The 17,806-nt window shown below is 37.5% G+C and overlaps 1 protein-coding gene across 2 annotated transcripts; it reads left to right on the top strand.

Annotated features, from left to right (window-relative positions):
- Positions 1-472: 472 nt before the first annotated feature.
- SNAP23 (synaptosomal-associated protein, 23kDa) lies at positions 473-11,350 on the top strand. 2 transcript variants are annotated; one of them, XM_009996972.1, is made up of 7 exons: positions 473-573; positions 1,087-1,128; positions 2,658-2,706; positions 3,212-3,329; positions 6,716-6,868; positions 7,425-7,569; positions 11,124-11,350. In XM_009996972.1, exons 1-7 carry the CDS (start codon positions 517-519, stop codon positions 11,187-11,189), a joined length of 630 nt encoding a protein of 209 aa, XP_009995274.1. In that variant the 5' UTR covers positions 473-516; the 3' UTR covers positions 11,190-11,350. The 2 variants fall into 2 exon arrangements, with proteins under 2 accessions (XP_009995274.1, XP_009995349.1); XM_009997047.1 differs by lacking the exon at positions 6,716-6,868 and having other exon boundaries at positions 517-573; positions 11,124-11,189.
- The last annotated feature ends 6,456 nt before the right edge of the window (positions 11,351-17,806 follow it).

The raw sequence follows: 17,806 nt of genomic DNA, 5'->3' as shown, positions 1-17,806 counted from the left end.
TGGAATAATTTTAGGTGATGCTTGGCCTGTTAAAGTGTTTCCCCTTTGTCAGTCTGTTGGAATTTCTTGAAGGGAAGGGGAAGAACACTTGAAGTGTATGTTTCTAACTTAAATGTCTTAATGAATTGCATTCTGGATTACTGAGAAAACCAATGTGATTTTCAAACATGATGAAACTTTTAAATACTTTATTTCCTGATTTTTACCTTAAACTAACTATAGATAAAATTTTCCAAAAATATTTAGGAGGCCAAGTTTTGCAAACTATTTCACATACTGATTTTTCCTGCATTTCTCTTAGCTATTCAGTTATGAATAATTCTTCTATTGCCTTCTAGTCCTAACCAGGTGGTGTCCTGTGCAGAATGAAACGTGTAGACTTTCATTCTTTGAACTGTCTTATAGTGTCAGCTCAAAATATTGATAAGTGAATAATTCTGACACTTCACTGGTATGTCCTGTCACAGGAGGAAGATTATCTTTAACGTGATTTCTTACAAGTAATAGTTTGTCATCATGGCTGAACTGTCTCCTGAAGAAATTCAGCTGAGGGCCAACCAGGTCACCGATGAGGTAAGTATTATAGGAAGCCATCTGGGATATCAGTAGTTATCTGCCAGATTACAGTATCTTTGAAACATTCAGAACTGTCATTATGTTAAAACTCTGAATTTACTTGATAAATACTGGAGCAAAGACTGCTCCTGAAGGTAAGAATAAATGTAAACTTCTGAACTGTAAAGCCTCCTACTTGACTGAGTGCTTGACTGCCCAGTCTTGACTGCCTGTGTTGCCACTTTTTTACTTTTTTATTTAACTAAAATTCATTTGAATGTATTTTCTTTTAAAATTACTTTCCAGTAGGATAAACATAGTACCAGCAAGTACTTAGTAAATCCAAGGGTTTACTAGCTACTGAAAAAAACCTTTAGTATACTGCCACTGTGACTGTGTTGTAGCCTGTATTACATATAGACAGGCTGATGAACCTTTGTATACAAGTTGCCTTACAGCAGTGAACTGGTAAAGAGAACTTTCAGACACTGACATGTGCTTTTAACACTCATTTAAAAATTCTCTTTCTAGTCTTTGGAAAGCACAAGGAGAATTCTTGGCTTGGCCATTGAGGTAAGGAAAAGCTTTTGAATTCCCTGGGGATATATTTAAATAGAAGAAGGTGCATGTTAACTATCACAAAGATCTTAGTCATGTTTTTGTCTTTCACAAACTTTTTTTCAGACATACACTTGATTATTCAAAATTGCTGCTTTCATTCAGTAGTAGAGTTGGAATGACTTAAACCTAATCTGTTTTACATTATGTCGAGTCAGATCACAGAAAGATTGCTATATTATTTATCTGTTTGCCTCTTAAGCAAAATTGCCCTATGTTGGAATGCTGCAGGTAACTGATCACCACAGAAGACTTCTTATAACTTATGTTTTTGGCTGCTGTATCATTTGCTTCTCATAATGTCTTCTGTATTTCTTTCAGCTTCCTTTGCCTGTGAAAATGTCTTGCTTTGAGGGGGATGTTTGGGCTCAGTTGAGTGGGCCAGTAGAGGACAGGGCTGCTTTTGGTTATAAACAGAAGTGGTCTTACAATCAGTTCACCAGTTTTAAAGGTAGTTAAGTATGATGATGAAGCTCTTAATACCTGTACAGGATTTGAAACAAATAAATCTGTGTATTGGATTTATGCAAGTGGCATTGTATGAGAAATGTTTTCCTTGACACTGTTGTGGCTTGCATTCCCCATTGTAAAAATGACTCCCAAGATTTCTTTTGATAATGTAACTTCAAAAACTATAGAGCGTTCTCTTAGTAGCGAGTAAGAGAGAGTCTCTGATAGCTCTGGTAGTCTCAATGAAGTTTGGAAAAAAACCCAAACCAAAACAAAAAACTCTTATCAGTTTGCTCAGGTACCCATCCACCCTGGCCTTGAACACTTCCAAGGAGGGGGCACCCACAGCTGCCCTGGGCAACCTGTTCCAGTGTCTCACCATCCTCACACTAAAGAATTTCTTCCTACTGTCTAACCTAAATCTCTCCTCTTCCAGTTTTACTTTATTATCCCTATCCTCCTGCTACAGGCCCTTGTAAGAAGTCGCTTTCCAAGAGCATGGAATGAGCCAATATAATTTTTCTTAGTATCATAATTTGGTGATCTATGTAAGCTAAAATAAATCCTGCCATAGATAGTTCTTTGCTGCCACTTTATGGTGAAATGTCATGCATTTTGCGTGCTACATTCAAGACCTTAAGCCTGCAAAGAGCTGTACTGTAGTATATTCATCACAGCTGATTTCTTTTGCCTGATTCTAAAATGAATTATAGGCTATTTTCTTTCTGATCTCTTCTGCTGAATTCTCAAGAATGGTTTTGCAGGCATTGTTGGTTTTTGTTGTTTGGTTTTTTCTGTTTTCCAGGTCTAAAGGCTTTTTTCAGCCCTATTGAAGGATATAGGAATAAAGAATGACCTAAATACCACTTTTCAGAACAAGGCACACCTAGGTTTACTCTTGTAGCTTGACAATGTCATAGTTTCATCTGTTTTATTATGGACTTCATTGACTTACCAAATTTATTATAGAGACCTTCTGGCTTTGCACTGGTGTATTGAAATCTGTTTTTATATCTGCAAATTTCTTTCTGCAGTCCCAGGATGTCGGCATCAAAACTATCACCATGCTGGATGAGCAGGGCGGTGAGTTCTTCCTTCTTCTAACAGTAAAAATCAGTTTGACTGTAAGAAAAAGACACATTCAAGTATTGCTGAAATTAAAGGCTTATTAAAGACTATGTGAAAATTAGATTCACTAATTGGTTATTCCTATGGGTTTGTCATATCTAAGAGATGTTTTAAGTAGTTAAGAGACCATGTTAGCAGAGGCTGTATTACATTCTAACTACAGAAGCAGTTCCTTCCTACCATGGCATGACTGTAGCTGCATTTATTCTAAAAGCAACAACAAGTCCCACTCTAAGGATCTGGAAAATATTTTAAATACAGAAAACAAAACTTATTACTGAATATATTTCTTAAAAAAAATAAATATATATCTGAGAAGGCAGGAGAGGAAATAGTCATTAGTCTTGGTTTAAAGATAGAAGAACATAAACTTGCGAGTTCCTGCTTGAAAGACATGCTTATGTCCCACCCATACCTTCCCCCAATCTGTGTTTATTCACATTACTTGTTTTTCTTCTAGAACAACTAAATCGCATAGAAGAAGGCATGGACCAGATAAATAAGGATATGAGAGAAGCTGAGAAGACATTGACAGAGCTCAACAAATGCTGTGGGCTTTGTGTCTGTCCTTGTAACAGGTCAGTTAAATGGGTACTAGGGTCTGAAGTTCTAGAATATTCCCAATAGCTACTGTGCTGGGAGTTGGTTTCTCATAAAAAACTAATGAAAAAATGCTGAATCTCTAGGAAAGCCAACTGTTTTGTTTCTTGGAGGTGCACTGTTTTAAAATTGTGTGAGAGTAGTTAAAGCTTATTTGCATCTAACTGTACATTGTGCCTTTTTCACTGAAAAGATAGCTGCTGGATAACATCCTGCACAATTGCACCCTAATCTCCTTAAAACTTCTACTCAGTAGAATACTATCAGTGTCCATGCAGATGAGACCAGATTGGATTGCAAATAGTTATGTGTAAGTGCCTCTCTGCTAGAAATTTGACTTAAGTAAAAGAACTTTTGTGCTAATTTAAAAGCAAGAAAACGTCTGTTTTGGAGAAGGAAAATAATATTGCTTCTCTAAGCATTTTAAAAATGTTCATATTTTAGGGAGAAAGAGAGTAGAACAACAGGTAATGGTATTAAAGCTTTAATCTTTCACCAATGACTACATAAATTCTTGTAGACCTGCTTCACAGTGCTTTTATAACATCAGTGTTATGGCTACTATATCCAAGTCACTGAAGAGTAATCTAATTTTTTGTACAGTACTTGATTTGTCCTAAATGCCTAGACACTGATCAGAAATCAGTATTATAAGAAGACTATTTCTTGAAGGTGTGCTAGCTTTATCTTTAAGCAGCTAAGTGTCAAATTGATTTGTGTGAATCGAATGTCATCACAATTCTTCCAAGTGAAGGAGAAATAAGTTATTTTAGCATGTGGCCACTGAAGTGAATAGCGTGTATCCATTTGTTCATTTTTAGCTATTTAGCATCAGCAAAAACCTTGTCATTGCACTGAGAGGTAGCAAAAATTTAAGTAAAAGTTCCTCAGAGTAGCTGAGTCTGCTTATCCGACAGAATAATATTTTGATAATTTAGGATAGACAGGGATGTGGATCCTAAGGCTGAAAGTGTTCAAGCTTTAGTACCTTGAAAAGGCAGATAGTTCTGTCCTGGCCTCTGGACAGAAGAGTTTACTGGTTTATATCAGTTTTATCAAGCTGATGGAGCTTTTTTTTTTTTTTTTTGACACATGCAGTCCTATTTCAATAAAGGTAAACAGCTTACTGACACTAATCAGGGTCAGAATTTGTGAAGTCTTGTGGCACTCCAAATACACATCAAAAAGAGAATGAATTGTGTACAAAAATGGGCAGCAATGAGCAGAAAATTTGACTAGTGAAGTAGAGGGCAGTGAACAAGAAGAAACAGTGCTTTTTCTATATCTACTGGTAAACCTCTTTTTCTGCTGAGTTACTTGTCAACTGGTTATCTCCAAAGCTTTTCATTTTCTTCATAAAGCATGAAGCTAAATTGGAGTACTTGCTGAAGTAAATACTGATTTTTCTCATTTATGCTAGGCTTAGATTATTTATAAAAACTCTGAAAACACAAGATACTGACAGTACTCTAATATAATCTATGTACTAATAACAATTTACCTGTTTGCTGGTCTTTTCTTTTTCTTTCCCATTCTCTCCTAACACTGATGCTTGCTTTCTAAAAATGAAGACTAGGATAAGAAGCTGTGTTCACTTAACTGCTGAAAGCGGATTTTAGGACAAGGTCAGTCTTACTAGCGTAGATGTGCATTTAACCAGCTGTCTGAAGTGATGCTTCTGTTGGATTTGTGCTTGCACATGCATGATGTCTGCATGCAGGTTTCCTTGTGACTGTGTTGTGTTGTAATACTGATGTGAATAGCAAATGTCAATTACTATAGAGTATATTAGCAATGAAGATGTTGAACAACTACTTGAGCCCTTGCTGGTTTGACAGGCTGTATAAATTGTCTTACTCTTACAGAAGTGGAACATAAGAAAAGTGAACATAAAGTAATTTGAAAAACTGCTTTTTAAGAACAAAGCTGCTCAGCACCTCATCTATTTAACTGTGCTTAGTTTGAGCAGCAGTTCTGTTTCTAACAGTCTGCTTCAGGTGTGCAAGTAGTTTTCAGGCCACTTGTTTTTGTTTAAATAAATTTCTCAGTTACTTCTGGCACCGAAGCCTTTGCTAATCCAGAAACCAAGCATACAATATTCTCCTGCTGTTGTGGCCTTCATATGAATGAGATTAAAATAAAATGCTTAGTCTAGTTGCAATAAACCTGAAACGGTCTTTTAGCCTATGTATGTACAAGAAGCTGGAACTGACTAGTTCAGGTTTCTTTGGAGCTCTGCTGGATTCCATTATGAACTGAGAAATTGTTCCTTTCTTCCACTTGATATATTTATACAAGATTACTTTTCATAGGGTCTGACCTATGAAGTACAGTTTCCCATTTTGATTACATAAATGTCAGAAGTAGTGGAATTTTTCTTCATTACAGCTAATTTCACACTTATTCAAATGCGAATCATCTAGGCTACTGAAAGGCACTATAGACATATAAATTAATTATCTGTAATTGTAAAGTTAGCTGTACTAAAAGACACTGCAGATTTCCCTTCAGGCCTTCAATGAAGCAGAAAAGTGGCAATGGAGTATGTATTACTCAAATATCAGCAAACAAGATGAACACAAGAATATTCTCAAAATGTTCCTTATGGTTCATGAGAACTGACTCCAATTTAGATCAGTTCTTTTCCTGTTGTATTTTTTCCTCTCTTGCTTTTGTAGGTATGTGATTCTTGAGATTGCTTCATGTCAGTGTGCTTTCTTTATTGGTTTTTTTCCTCTTCTGAATTTTGTGGTAAAAGTGTAATGGTAAGTTGTTGTTTCTCAATGGAGTTACTGCAATGGAATTGCTGAATGGAGGAGTTACTTAAATATGATTACTGTTATTTCATAATCAAAATTAACCTGAGAAACATTAACTTTAAAAAAAGACTTTGCAACAGAAAGTGTTTGACAAAAACCAGTACATATTAATGGTTTTCTTGCATCTTGTACCTACCTGTATTTGATGGACTCTGTTTCTTTGTCCTTATTTCTTCTCTCAAAAGTAACTAACCTTAATGCTAGATTAACTCCTGTTGTACGTGCTGCTTTATCTTACGACAGTGTAAGCTTTCCTGTGTACTGTCACAAGCTTCCCCTCTGGTGGTAAAGTGTATTACTTAAAGGAAACTACTGTGCTTGTAATAAAACTTAAGACAAATTAATCAGCTGTCCCTAGAGGAACTCAGTTATGTTTGTACTATCCTGATATAAGAAATCCTATTGTCTCTACAAGACTTTGTCTGTACAAAATCAAATCTCTGAGGCACAGGACATGTTTCTGATAATCCTAGAATAATACAAAACCCAGTCAGGAAGACATATTTGTGAAGTAGAAGTTCAAACTTCTTATTTTTATGGAGTAGGACGAAGAATTTTGAGGCTAGCAAGTCATACAGAACAACCTGGGGAGATGGAACAGAGAACTCAGCAGATCATGTGATATCCATGCAACCAAGAAGTATAAATCAGCGGCAGCCTCAGCCTTCTGGAGGACCAAGTGGTGGATATATTACAAGGTCTGTTTCTTCATATTTCTCAATCTCAAAAGCAGAAATTTTAAGTTAAGCTTCTTTTGTATACATTTTAGATGAAGTTGCTAGATAATCTCTTACTACTGCTTGGAGGAATGGTTACTGCTTGGAGAGCAGATGGCAGAAGGCTACACTTTCAGTATTGTATTGTTCCTCTTACGCCTCCAATTTTTTTTTATAGTGGTGGTCTTAGTCTTTTTCTGAATGTTAGGACCGTAGAGCTTAGTGCTCAGTTATTGAGGGAACTGTTAAAAGTATAATGGATTTTCATTGTCACAGAGCATATTTCAGACTAACTTGTGTTTTAAACTTCCTCTGGTAGCTGTTATTTTCAATTTCAGTTGTATTTTTGTAGTAGGGGCTTGCTTAGCATCATTTTTTGGTGGGCTGCTTGCTTGGAATACATGAGGTTATAAGAGGAAAAAACCTTGGCTTGAGTATGTTGCCTGTTAGGTAATTATGCAACAAAGAATTTCTAAATACGGGTAGGGAAAAGCAAGTTTTTTTTTTCTTGGAAACATTGTCTTACTTATTTGAACAGGATAACAAATGATGCTAGAGAAGATGAAATGGATGAAAATCTTGCTCAAGTGGGAAACATTCTTGGAAATTTGAAAAACATGGCTTTGGATATGGGAAATGAGATTGATTCCCAGAATAAACAAATAGACCGGATAAATTTAAAGGTAAGCATCAAAGGTGTTCTCTGTCTTCAGCTTAGAGGTTCTAACTGAGAAGTTAGAAGGAATGGAGTTGCTGTCATAACTATCTGTATTTGCACTAAACATGCATTAAGACTGTACCATCCTTTAGGTTGCTGTGATTTGAACATAAGTGTTTGGTTGTCTAGCTGGAAATTCACATGCTTCAGAGTGTTAAGAAACCTAAAAATGCAGCACAAGTCACTGCTTACTCTGAAATCAGCTAAACTTGATGGGATTAAAAGGGCAAACACTTACTGGAGGTGTAATTGGGGGATTGTTGCTTGCGAGGAATCTTGTACGAAGGGAGTAGGTATTTTAGTAATAGTAGGATTCTTCTGGGTTTCCTAAAAAGTCACAGCAATTATTGAATATAAAATAAAGGTACTTTACTGCTCTGATTTTTATGAGCAGGTTGATACTGGGGCTGGGGAGACTTCAGTATAGTAAGTCTTGTAGGTGCACAAGGACACAATCTGGCATCATCTGCACATGAAGTTAGTCATAGCCAGTAACTTTAAAATTGCTTTAAAGATTAACTTCCCAAAACAGGTTGATCATATGTAAGTATGTTTGGGAGGGGTTTTCTTTCACATGGCAACTTATGAGGAAGTTAGTCATATTTCAGGAATCCTCCATATTCTGAAATGCATAGAAATTCTTTAACAGGCATCCTGGTTAAGAACAGAAATTAAAGCTTTAATTAATACTGTATATTTTAAAGATTCAAAAAAGCAGAAATTAATAAAAATGAATGTAAAATTATAGAATTAAGACAAAATGCAAAGTTAAATGCTGAGTAGGTTTAAAAGCAAGAGGGATGCAATTTTCTCAAATACACAGATCTAGTCTTGACATAAATGCAGGTTATGCCTATGTCAGCATCTCAGTTTTGTCTGTTAATTTAAGGGTTGTAATGCTAATAAGGTAAATCAACATGATCTTATTGATGATGCCTTAATTGTCTTTCACTGTTGCCTGAAACTGCAGTTCTGGTGTGATTATCAAGTAAAATAACTTCAACATTTTAAAGTACACTAGAAAATTTAATCAGAGTTAAAAAAATTAAGTTATAAAGTAGACTGAAAATTGCCTGGTCAAATTAACTGCAAGTGGGAATTACTGGTTTTAATGGTAGTGTTTCTGGTGGTTTCCAGCACCTGTTTTAGCATTATGCTCTTTCATTATAATGGCCTTGAATACATCTTGCTAACCAAGTCTTACTAACTGTTAAAATATGATTAAACAAGTTCAAATTGCTTTTCAAAACAGCAATAAAAACAAAAGTGCAATTCCTGCCTTTGAGACTGGCAGCCTGTCTCAGGATATTTAAATTAATTCTTTTCTGCTGATAACTATTCCTAAGTTTAGTGAACAGTGTGGAAACTAAAGAAAACTGTTGAGGATAAATCCCCAAAGCCAGTTGTCGGGCTGTCAGGTGCTTCTGTGACTTCCCCCCCCCCAGTGTGGAGAGGTTTGTGAATGAGCCAGAGGGTCACAGATGAACAGCTGCTGCAGGATGGTATCTTAGAGGGTAGATCAGAATAGCCCCTCACCACGCTCACAAACTGTTACTGAGGTCAATGTTTAGTTTACAAATTAATTGGTTTATTAAGGGTCAACACAAACTGAGGGATCATGGTTCAGGAGAGGTAGTCTAGGTGTGTATCAGAAAAGTGATTCAAAGGTACTATGGTCTTATTAAATGCATGCTCTGAGGGAGAGGTGTAGGATCAATGGAGTGAAAGGGTAGGAGCTGAGCCTGGCAGGAAAGTTACGAGAGTGTGTGTGTGTGTGCGCATTTACCCTCCTTCTGTATCACGCGTGGTTCCTGGGCCACGGGGGACTGGCTTCCCGGTAACCGGAGCGACCACTCCCAGCAGCAGCAGATGCAGCAACTATGGCTCTAGTCCTGAGGCAGGTGCCAAGCACAGGCTGGGCAAGCTCCTGCTCCAGTCTGGTTTGGTTTAGGCTTGGGCAGGCAGCAATCCCTCAGGAGCGGGCACACCTTGGTGAGCAGGCTTGAACCCCCACAGAGCGGGCAGGATCCCTGGGAGCAGACACAGGCGGTCCCCCTCTTTTGGCTTCTCTGGGCAGCAGTCGCGGGGCAGTCCCCCCTTTCCCTCTCGGCTCCTCTGCACAGCGGGGCTGGGGTTCCAGGCGGCTTCTGGGGCTGCAGCAGGGTCTCCTGGGAAGGCACAACAGAGCACCAGCCTGCAGAACTTGCCGTCTTTTATAGATCAGAAATCACTGTTTAAGAAAGTACCACTGTTCAAATTAACCAATTAGCATTGGCCAGGTACGTACTCTGTCAGAGGCTTTAACCTGTTGTCCATTTTTCTGCCAGTTATCGTAACACTTATGCTCTTTCTTGCTGTGGACTCATCTGGTAGAACAGGGGGCCTGTTCAGTCTATCCTTGGCTAAATCAGCAAAAAGATACCACTCGTATTTTGCTGGCTTGAAAGACATTTTGTTTAGTCTTACGTGGGGGGAGAGAAGATGGACCATTCCCCACACCAGTACCATGTGAAGAAACAAAGGGCAGTATTAACTGCAGAATAAAGTTAGTGCTGTTTTTTTTTTCTTTAAAAAATTAAAAATTGCAACTCACCTGGGAAATACATAGACTTGACTGGGTAACTTTGGGTAGACTGTGGTGTGCAGGACTCCTAGTCTGAATAAACACCAAATAAAAGCTTATGTTACTGGCTTTGTCTTAAAAGATTGTCTAGTAGCTAGATCAATGAGTGTCACTTATCCATAGTAGATTCTTGCCCTCCCCAACCTTTAATCTGAAAGGCTTGAACTGCCAGTGTCCCCTTCCCAGCTCATTGCAGTGTAAAGGCATGCTGATAGCTGGCAGAGGTAAAGCTTCTCAGCAAGTTCCATTCCTTATGGTGAGGGAAGGGACTAGTTTTGTGCTTCTTATCCCTCCTGCTTATTTCAGAGCTCCTTTTTGTACTTCTCAGTGAAGTTATGTTGATGCTTGCTCAGCCTAGATGCTGTGTCTGACTTGATGCTTTATAATAGTAAAACAATTATGAAGTCCTTTTCTTACTGATACATATTATTATGACACCAGAACACTGTGGGGTATGTGCAAGAAAGCAAGGGTTTTGCACTAAGCAAAGAATTCTAACTTTATGTCCGTAAGTCACTTGCAATTTTGACTATTACTTCTGGTCCAAGGCAACAGAGCTGCCTTGTAGAAGTCTTTAAGATATATAAACACTTGAAAAGAGGGAATTTTTATCCCCTTACTCTGTTAATATTCTTCCTAGCTTGCTGAGGTGAGCTGCTCTGTGTTTTGAGGTTCAGCTGAAGACTAAAAACTATTTCACCTGATTTTGTTTCTGCCAAAATTGACAGCATATGCTGGCTAGGGAAAAAAACAAAGAATTACTTTCAGCTTATAAAAGTTATTCCTCTTCTGTCTGCCTCAATGATAATACCCTACAATTCAGAAATTCATGTCAGTTTGAATTTTTACATTGTTTTCTATGAAGTCTGCAAATAACCTATTCATTTATCTTTCAGGCTGATACAAACAGGGAGCGCATTGAGCAAGCCAACATCAGAGCCAAGAAACTAATTGAGAATTAAAGCCTGCTGTCACTTTCAATGACACTGTTTCTCCAGCTGCAAGCCACCATGATCATGGATCTGTGAAACTTCTCCTATTCTGAAATAAGAGGGGCTGGGAAAAATGAAGCAGTATCTTTTTCTATAGGGATTAATTTTCTCTTATTGCTTCATGTAAACGTGGCCTTGACTCCAAGAAAGCAGCAAACATAACTTCCTCCTACTCATCTGCCTTCACTTTCTTTAAACTGCTCAGGGCTAGAAGTGTTACAGCTTTGAGAATCTTCTTGCATGTTTTATTCCCCTCACAGTGTTTTGTTTTTTGGGTTTTTTTGTTTTGTTCTGGGTTTTTTTTCCTTCCTGCACCCAATATACGATCCTTTATTGAAGTTCAACAAGCAGGGTAACCTGAATTCACAGTTGTGGAAGGTTGGAGAGGACACTTTGCACTGTCTGAAATACCTCATAAGTTCAGTGTCTTCACTAAGATAGTGACTTGGTGAATATTGTCTGACTTGTATCTCTAACGGGCTAACTATAATTTTACAATCCAAACCACGTGATTGGTTTGGGGTTGTGTTTGTGAATTACAGAATTGAAGAGGCCCACTACTTATTACTTGTGGGTTGAGGGCTTTAAAACACTTCCTAACCACATGAACCCTTAATGTAAAGGTAACTCAAGCGATATACAGGTTTTCCTTTCTTTACTGTAAATTGATGTCTGTTTGGAGGTCATGACTAGTAAATCATGCTGCATTGTTCTGAAAGTATCTGTTGTGTATATAAATATACCTGATCTAAAGACCATGCACATATGAGTAGAACAAAATAGAACTATCTCCCTCTAAGTATTTATTTGATGGAAAATATTATGCCCCTCATCTAAAAGTTAACTTTCAGGTGTATGAATGATGTATTTTAACTGGAAGAAACTGAGTAGAAAAACATACAGCTTTTTATATCCAGTATCAGATTCTGTTTTGGCCAGTTTTCACTGGAGTTCAGTTGTCTTTTCTCCACTGCAATATAATGACTGAAATCTGGTGCAGAGTTTGCTCTTAGCAGTGACTTTGGAGCTTCTTAAACCTAGTGAAAACAGAGAAGCTTATTATGAAACTTGTCACAAGTCTGGAGGAAGCAGTGCCTATTTAAGAACTGTATGCAAGTTCTAAATAAACTAGATCAAAATAGATTCCTGGCTGGTTTATTATTGCAGACTTTGGAACTGGCAATTGGAAATACTACATGTCCAAGTGACTTGCAATTCATGTTCCTGTTATGTTTCAGAACAGAGGATTTTTTTTAGATCAGCTGAAGTAAATCTGTCTTCCTATGAAGAGGAAAACATTTTGGCTTTACTGTAATATAATCAGATTTATTCCCAGGATTTTCTTGAATATTTTTTTGTATTGCAAGTAAATTGCAAGCGACCTGTGTAATGTTAACTCCACCCAGTAATATATTATGCCTGTTATAAAGGTGAAAATAATGCTTTGGACTAACCTGTGATACTTAATGTTGGATGGCAAAAATCTTCAAACCAAATCAATTGGAGGAATAATCAAAACTAAAGCATTATGAGGTGGTTTTTTGGAAGGACAGTCCACAAGGATACTGTAGCCATTAATAATGAATCCCAGGCCTAGAGGGATGACACTATTCTGCTGATGTGTAAGGCAGTGTTAAGTGTTTTGTTTTCTTTTTAGTAGAAATACAGTCAGAGTTACTGGTATATTCTCCCAGGAAAACTTTAAAGGAAAAAAAAAAAAAGAAGCAACTGACCAAAGGTTGGAGCTGCTGCATGCAAGAAATAGGCCAGTGGTAGACTGTCTTACATGAAGAAGGTGAAATAATTTTTAGAGGACTGGTTACTTCAAAAGTGTGTTGACTTCTGTCTGGCTTCCAGTAATTGTTGGAAAGCTAATTAATTTTAAAGGTTTGTTGTCTGCCCATTAGTCAATTATGCGCTTAGAAGCACAAGTGGCAAATAAGAACATTACTTAGTACATTTCTAACAACCACTTGCATGGGAAAGCACAGGGGATTTGTACACTTCTTACAAACTTCAGGTTAAATGAAGGAATATTTGCTGCTGGCTGTGAAAGCAGAGTATTCATTAGTTATGATTGTCTCCTGCAACAGAAGATTAAAGTGGTTACCTTATTCTGCTTACAGCAGTGCAAACCTGCTCTGTAGCACTTGCAAGTTCCAAACATTGGAATGTTCTTCTCCCTTGCCATTACATGTCCATGTTCTTGAGTCCCCTGAGCTGTAACAACAAATTTGCATGCTGGCTGAAAGAATGTTGCAATTGGTGTATCAATTGTAATATTGTAATAAATACCACACAAGGAAATAATATCTGAGACTCTAAGCTGGAGTATTAATGCAATATTACTACTATTTTCTAGCCAAATCCGTGAGGGAGTTGGTGTCTTTGTTAGTGAACAACACAGTCTGCTTCTTGGATTGTCTTGCTGTTGTATATAGAATATATGCTTAATTTCTGTATCTGTGGGATAGAATGAACACTTGTACATCTCTGTATTTCTGAATGCTATTAAGAATGAAGGTTTACAGTTTCTGCTTTTAATTGTTAAAGTATATATTGTACCCAAAAAATACATACTTTTATAACTGAATGTGTTTTAAAACTCTTTTCTCTTAGCAATGTCTTTGTGTAGTTTCCTGTCCTTTAAAAACTTGGCAGAACTAGTTGCTACTGTGCAGCCAGGAAGTTTCCCTGCTATTTTTATTTCATAGAAATCCTGATGCTAACAAAGGAATGGGTGTGGTTGGGAAGAGAGGGATATTGTGATTATTTTTTTTTATGCTTTAGTTTTCATCCCTGCATAATCAACATCACCTATCTTCAAACTATGAAATGTTTGTTTGAAAAACTGATTTGACATGGGACTATACTTGAGGAAGATGAACTAAGAAACTTTGTAATCAAATGTCAGTAACAGATGCCTAGCAAATACCTAGTCCAGTAGATGAAATCTAGTGATTAAACCTACTACTGATGCAATTTCACTTAAGGCAATTTAAATTTTTATTTTCTTTGATGCTATATGGGGGTTGGACTAGATGATCTTTTGAGGTCCCTTCTAGCCCCTAGGATTCTATGATTCTAGAGCCTTGGAGTCCCAGAATGTACTTTTGGGGGGATCTGGGGGGGGGTGGAAATATAGACTTGTGTTCATTTGCAGCAGTTTTGAGCTGCAAGAGAGACCAGCATATCTGGGAATGGCTTGGAAGAATTACTTTATATACTTTTATTTTTACCAGTAACTAGGAACAAAAAAATAGGGAGAGTTTACATATGTAAGCATCGTAAGCATGCAGCATGTGTCCCATGAGTACACCTAAATGATGGTAATAGGTAAATTCAAGCTAGCCTATTCCTTGATGAAAGATGAATTAGGCCTCTTGACACAAGGGTAGCTACAGTGTGAACTGCAGCTTGTGCAGCAGCAACTTGGAGAACCTTCCTCTGTGAAGGCTGAATGGTGAAACAATTTGTTGTTCACACAATGCAGTGACTTGCAGTTGTTAATTTGCCTTTTGCTGCATTTGAAGCAGCCACGGACTAATGTTGAATGAACAGACATGAAAAGTGTATCTTACTTCAATGGAAAATTGTAAAGCAAGTGATACATGACTGAAATAAAATAAATGGATGGTTTCTATTGTTAACTAGGATAGCACATCAAGAATTCCAAAACTAAAATGCTGCAAGAGTAATTATGCATGGAAATAAAAGTGGGGATGGTAAAAAAGGAAAACTGAGATATTCCAAATATAAAGCTAATAGATTAAATGCAGTGCTGAAATGGACACAACATTATGCTACAGACTTAGTCATATTTATGTATTGCTGTGAGCTAAAACATGAGGGGGTATCAGCTTTTTTTTTCTTGAAACAGAAGTAGTCTCTCTCTGTTTTGGAGCCAATTTGGTTAATCTAGGACTAACTTGGCACTAGTCTGTGTTTTGCATAGTGCTTTCTGCCTTTTACTTTACAAAATTATTGACAGCTGTCATAAATCCAGGATAGCAAAGGAGCCTAACAATGACTGATAGAATGGTTTCTACATGTACTAGTGATCACATAAGAGAAATGCTGACTTGCTTTCTCAAGTACTTCCAAAAGTAGGGTTTTTTTATAGCAATGCGAATGCGTCATTTTTACATGTTCTGATCTACCCTTTCTCCTTGCACATCTTTGTTGAATAGACAAAAGAACCCTGATAAATCTAACAGAGAAGCAGCATGTCTGAGCATAGATATTTCCAGTTAAAAAAAAAAAAACAAACACACTAAACACCACCACAGCACAACATGGCTAAATGCATCCATATCAATAATAGACAACTTTGTAGTTGTCAGAGTTGAATGTAAAGGGGGAATCTGCTAAATGAAGTGCTTTGTTCTATGGATGTCTCAAATCTCTAGGAATGGGATTTATTGAGTGGAAGGATTAAAATTTCAAACACGCCTTGTGCTTTGAACTATTCACTGCTGGTTTGCACATCAAGCTGTGATATCTATTATTAGTATGAGGCTGCACAGATTTCTGATTCGGCAGGGCCTTGCATTATGATAATATGCAGGCTGTACTCTTAAGCACTTCCTGAGTTTGTGTCCTGGTTCTGCTGGGATAGAATTACAAAATCAATTTTCCATTCAGGGAAGCTGGTTTTTGAGAAGACTGCAGTACCTGAGTCTGTGAGAACAAGTTGATTTTTTGTTTCAGTCTGTGGCCAGCCATGGTGTGTGGGTTTCCAGAGCGATCAAGGTCTTTTCCTGTTTTGAGCTAGCCAGGTACTAGGGCTGGGAGGAGCAAAACCCAGGGCAGCTGACCCAAGCTGGCCTGACTGAAGTGTTCCACACCTTAAACAACATGCTTGCTGGAAGCTGGAAATTTTGCTGGGGATGGGGTTCTTCCTCAAAGGCTGCCATCCTTTGGGAGCCTCCTTTGTTTTTCTGCCCCTGAGGCCTGCTCTCCTGTTTGCTGTGACCATCATGCTCTTGCTGGAGCTGTGGTGCTTGCAATGTTTGACATCTGGCACCCGCTGCTGGGAGCACATAGTTCATGACTACCTTATGGGCTGAGTATAGCTTTATATTTCATATTAGTATTGAGATTATAGTGGTTCATTATTACTATATTAAATCTGTTTTCATTTCAACCTATGGGTCTCCTTTCCTTTTCATGATTCCCCATCTCAGGTTGGAAGGGGTCACTGGGTGATAGGACACCTGCCTAAACACAGACATTATGTCTTACAAAATGAAGTAGCCTTGTAAATACTGACTGCTGCCAGCTACTTCTTGCAGGAAGCTAGCAGGTTTTCCATAAAGTAATACATGAAATGGGAGTTCTTAAGTAAAACTGGTTCCCTGTTTAATGGATAACATCTATCTTGGAACAGGTATTATGTGAAAATTGAAGTAAGAGATCAACGGTCGGGGAAAGAGATATCTCTTCTGAGCATCTTCTAAATATTCACTTCTCTAACTTTAATAGTAGTTGTTATATTGCAAAAAAAGATTGGCACAGAGGTCACTTAATTTTTCTTAACTGCAGGTGGTACAAGGTGTTGAATACGTTTAATGATTACACCAGCAACTTTTTGCTGTCCAAATGCCCTTCTTGTCTCCTGTAAAAAAGCTTAAGTATAGAACAGTAGTTACTGTAAGACAGTCTTATTAGGAATAGATGCATCCATGCTTATCTGGCCAAGAACTATACTTAGTAGAGTTCCTACTTCACTGTTTCGAGCATGCAGTACATACTAGCTGAATTGCTACTTAAGTGTTGACATACTCAAATCCTCTGCTTTCATAAAGCAGTGGAAGTACAGCTGTTACCACAACTGATGGAACCAAGTACCTGGGTGGTGTCTTTCAGTGACAGTTTAGTACTACTTGATAAAGTGACAACAGCAGCAGTTACACCAAGTAAATTCAAAACTGATTTTCTGAAAATTATTTACTAAAATAAACAAGTACATTTTCCTTTTCAGAATAAGTTACATAATTGCATACATTTTTAGCTTTTTCTAGGTGCTTTTGGTAATAAGGCAGCAGCATTAGGCTGACAACTAAAACTTGCAGCATTGCTCTGTACACAAGGAGTCAGTGTGAGGATATTCTATTTTCAGCAATACATATTTTTACTGAATACACTGAAGAGTAACCTCATTTTTATTTTACACAACTCAAGCAGAAGTGGACTGTAGTGCAAATCTCATTTATGGGAAAAGAAAGCCTGTACAGTAAAATATGAATGATGTTCAAAATATGGTTTGTTTACCAGAAGAGTTAATAAAAACACTTAACTTAGTCCCAACTATTTGTGCTTCATAAAAAAACTTGCAGAGGTTATAAACTAAAAATCTCATCTGTAAAAGTTCTCTGTAGAATAGTGTTACTACAAGACATAGGTTTCAGATCTGCTTTGGTGATCAAACTTCCATGTGCTATCATGGAAAAATATTTCCAGAATAAATAATCCTCTTCCAAATCAACAGCCAGTTTCCTGACAAAAGGGAACTGGCAACTTTGAAATCCTCATTCCCCTTCTCTGTGAAAGAACGAGACCTGACAAAGGAGAACAGGTGGTAAAAG

The sequence above is a fragment of the Chaetura pelagica genome, unplaced genomic scaffold, assembly GCF_000747805.2.
Source record: "Chaetura pelagica isolate M959 unplaced genomic scaffold, ChaPel_1.0 scaffold280, whole genome shotgun sequence".
Taxonomy (NCBI): Eukaryota; Metazoa; Chordata; class Aves; order Apodiformes; family Apodidae; genus Chaetura; species Chaetura pelagica.
The sequence above is the reverse complement of the archived record's forward strand: the minus strand, read 5'-3'. Positions and strand labels throughout refer to the sequence as shown.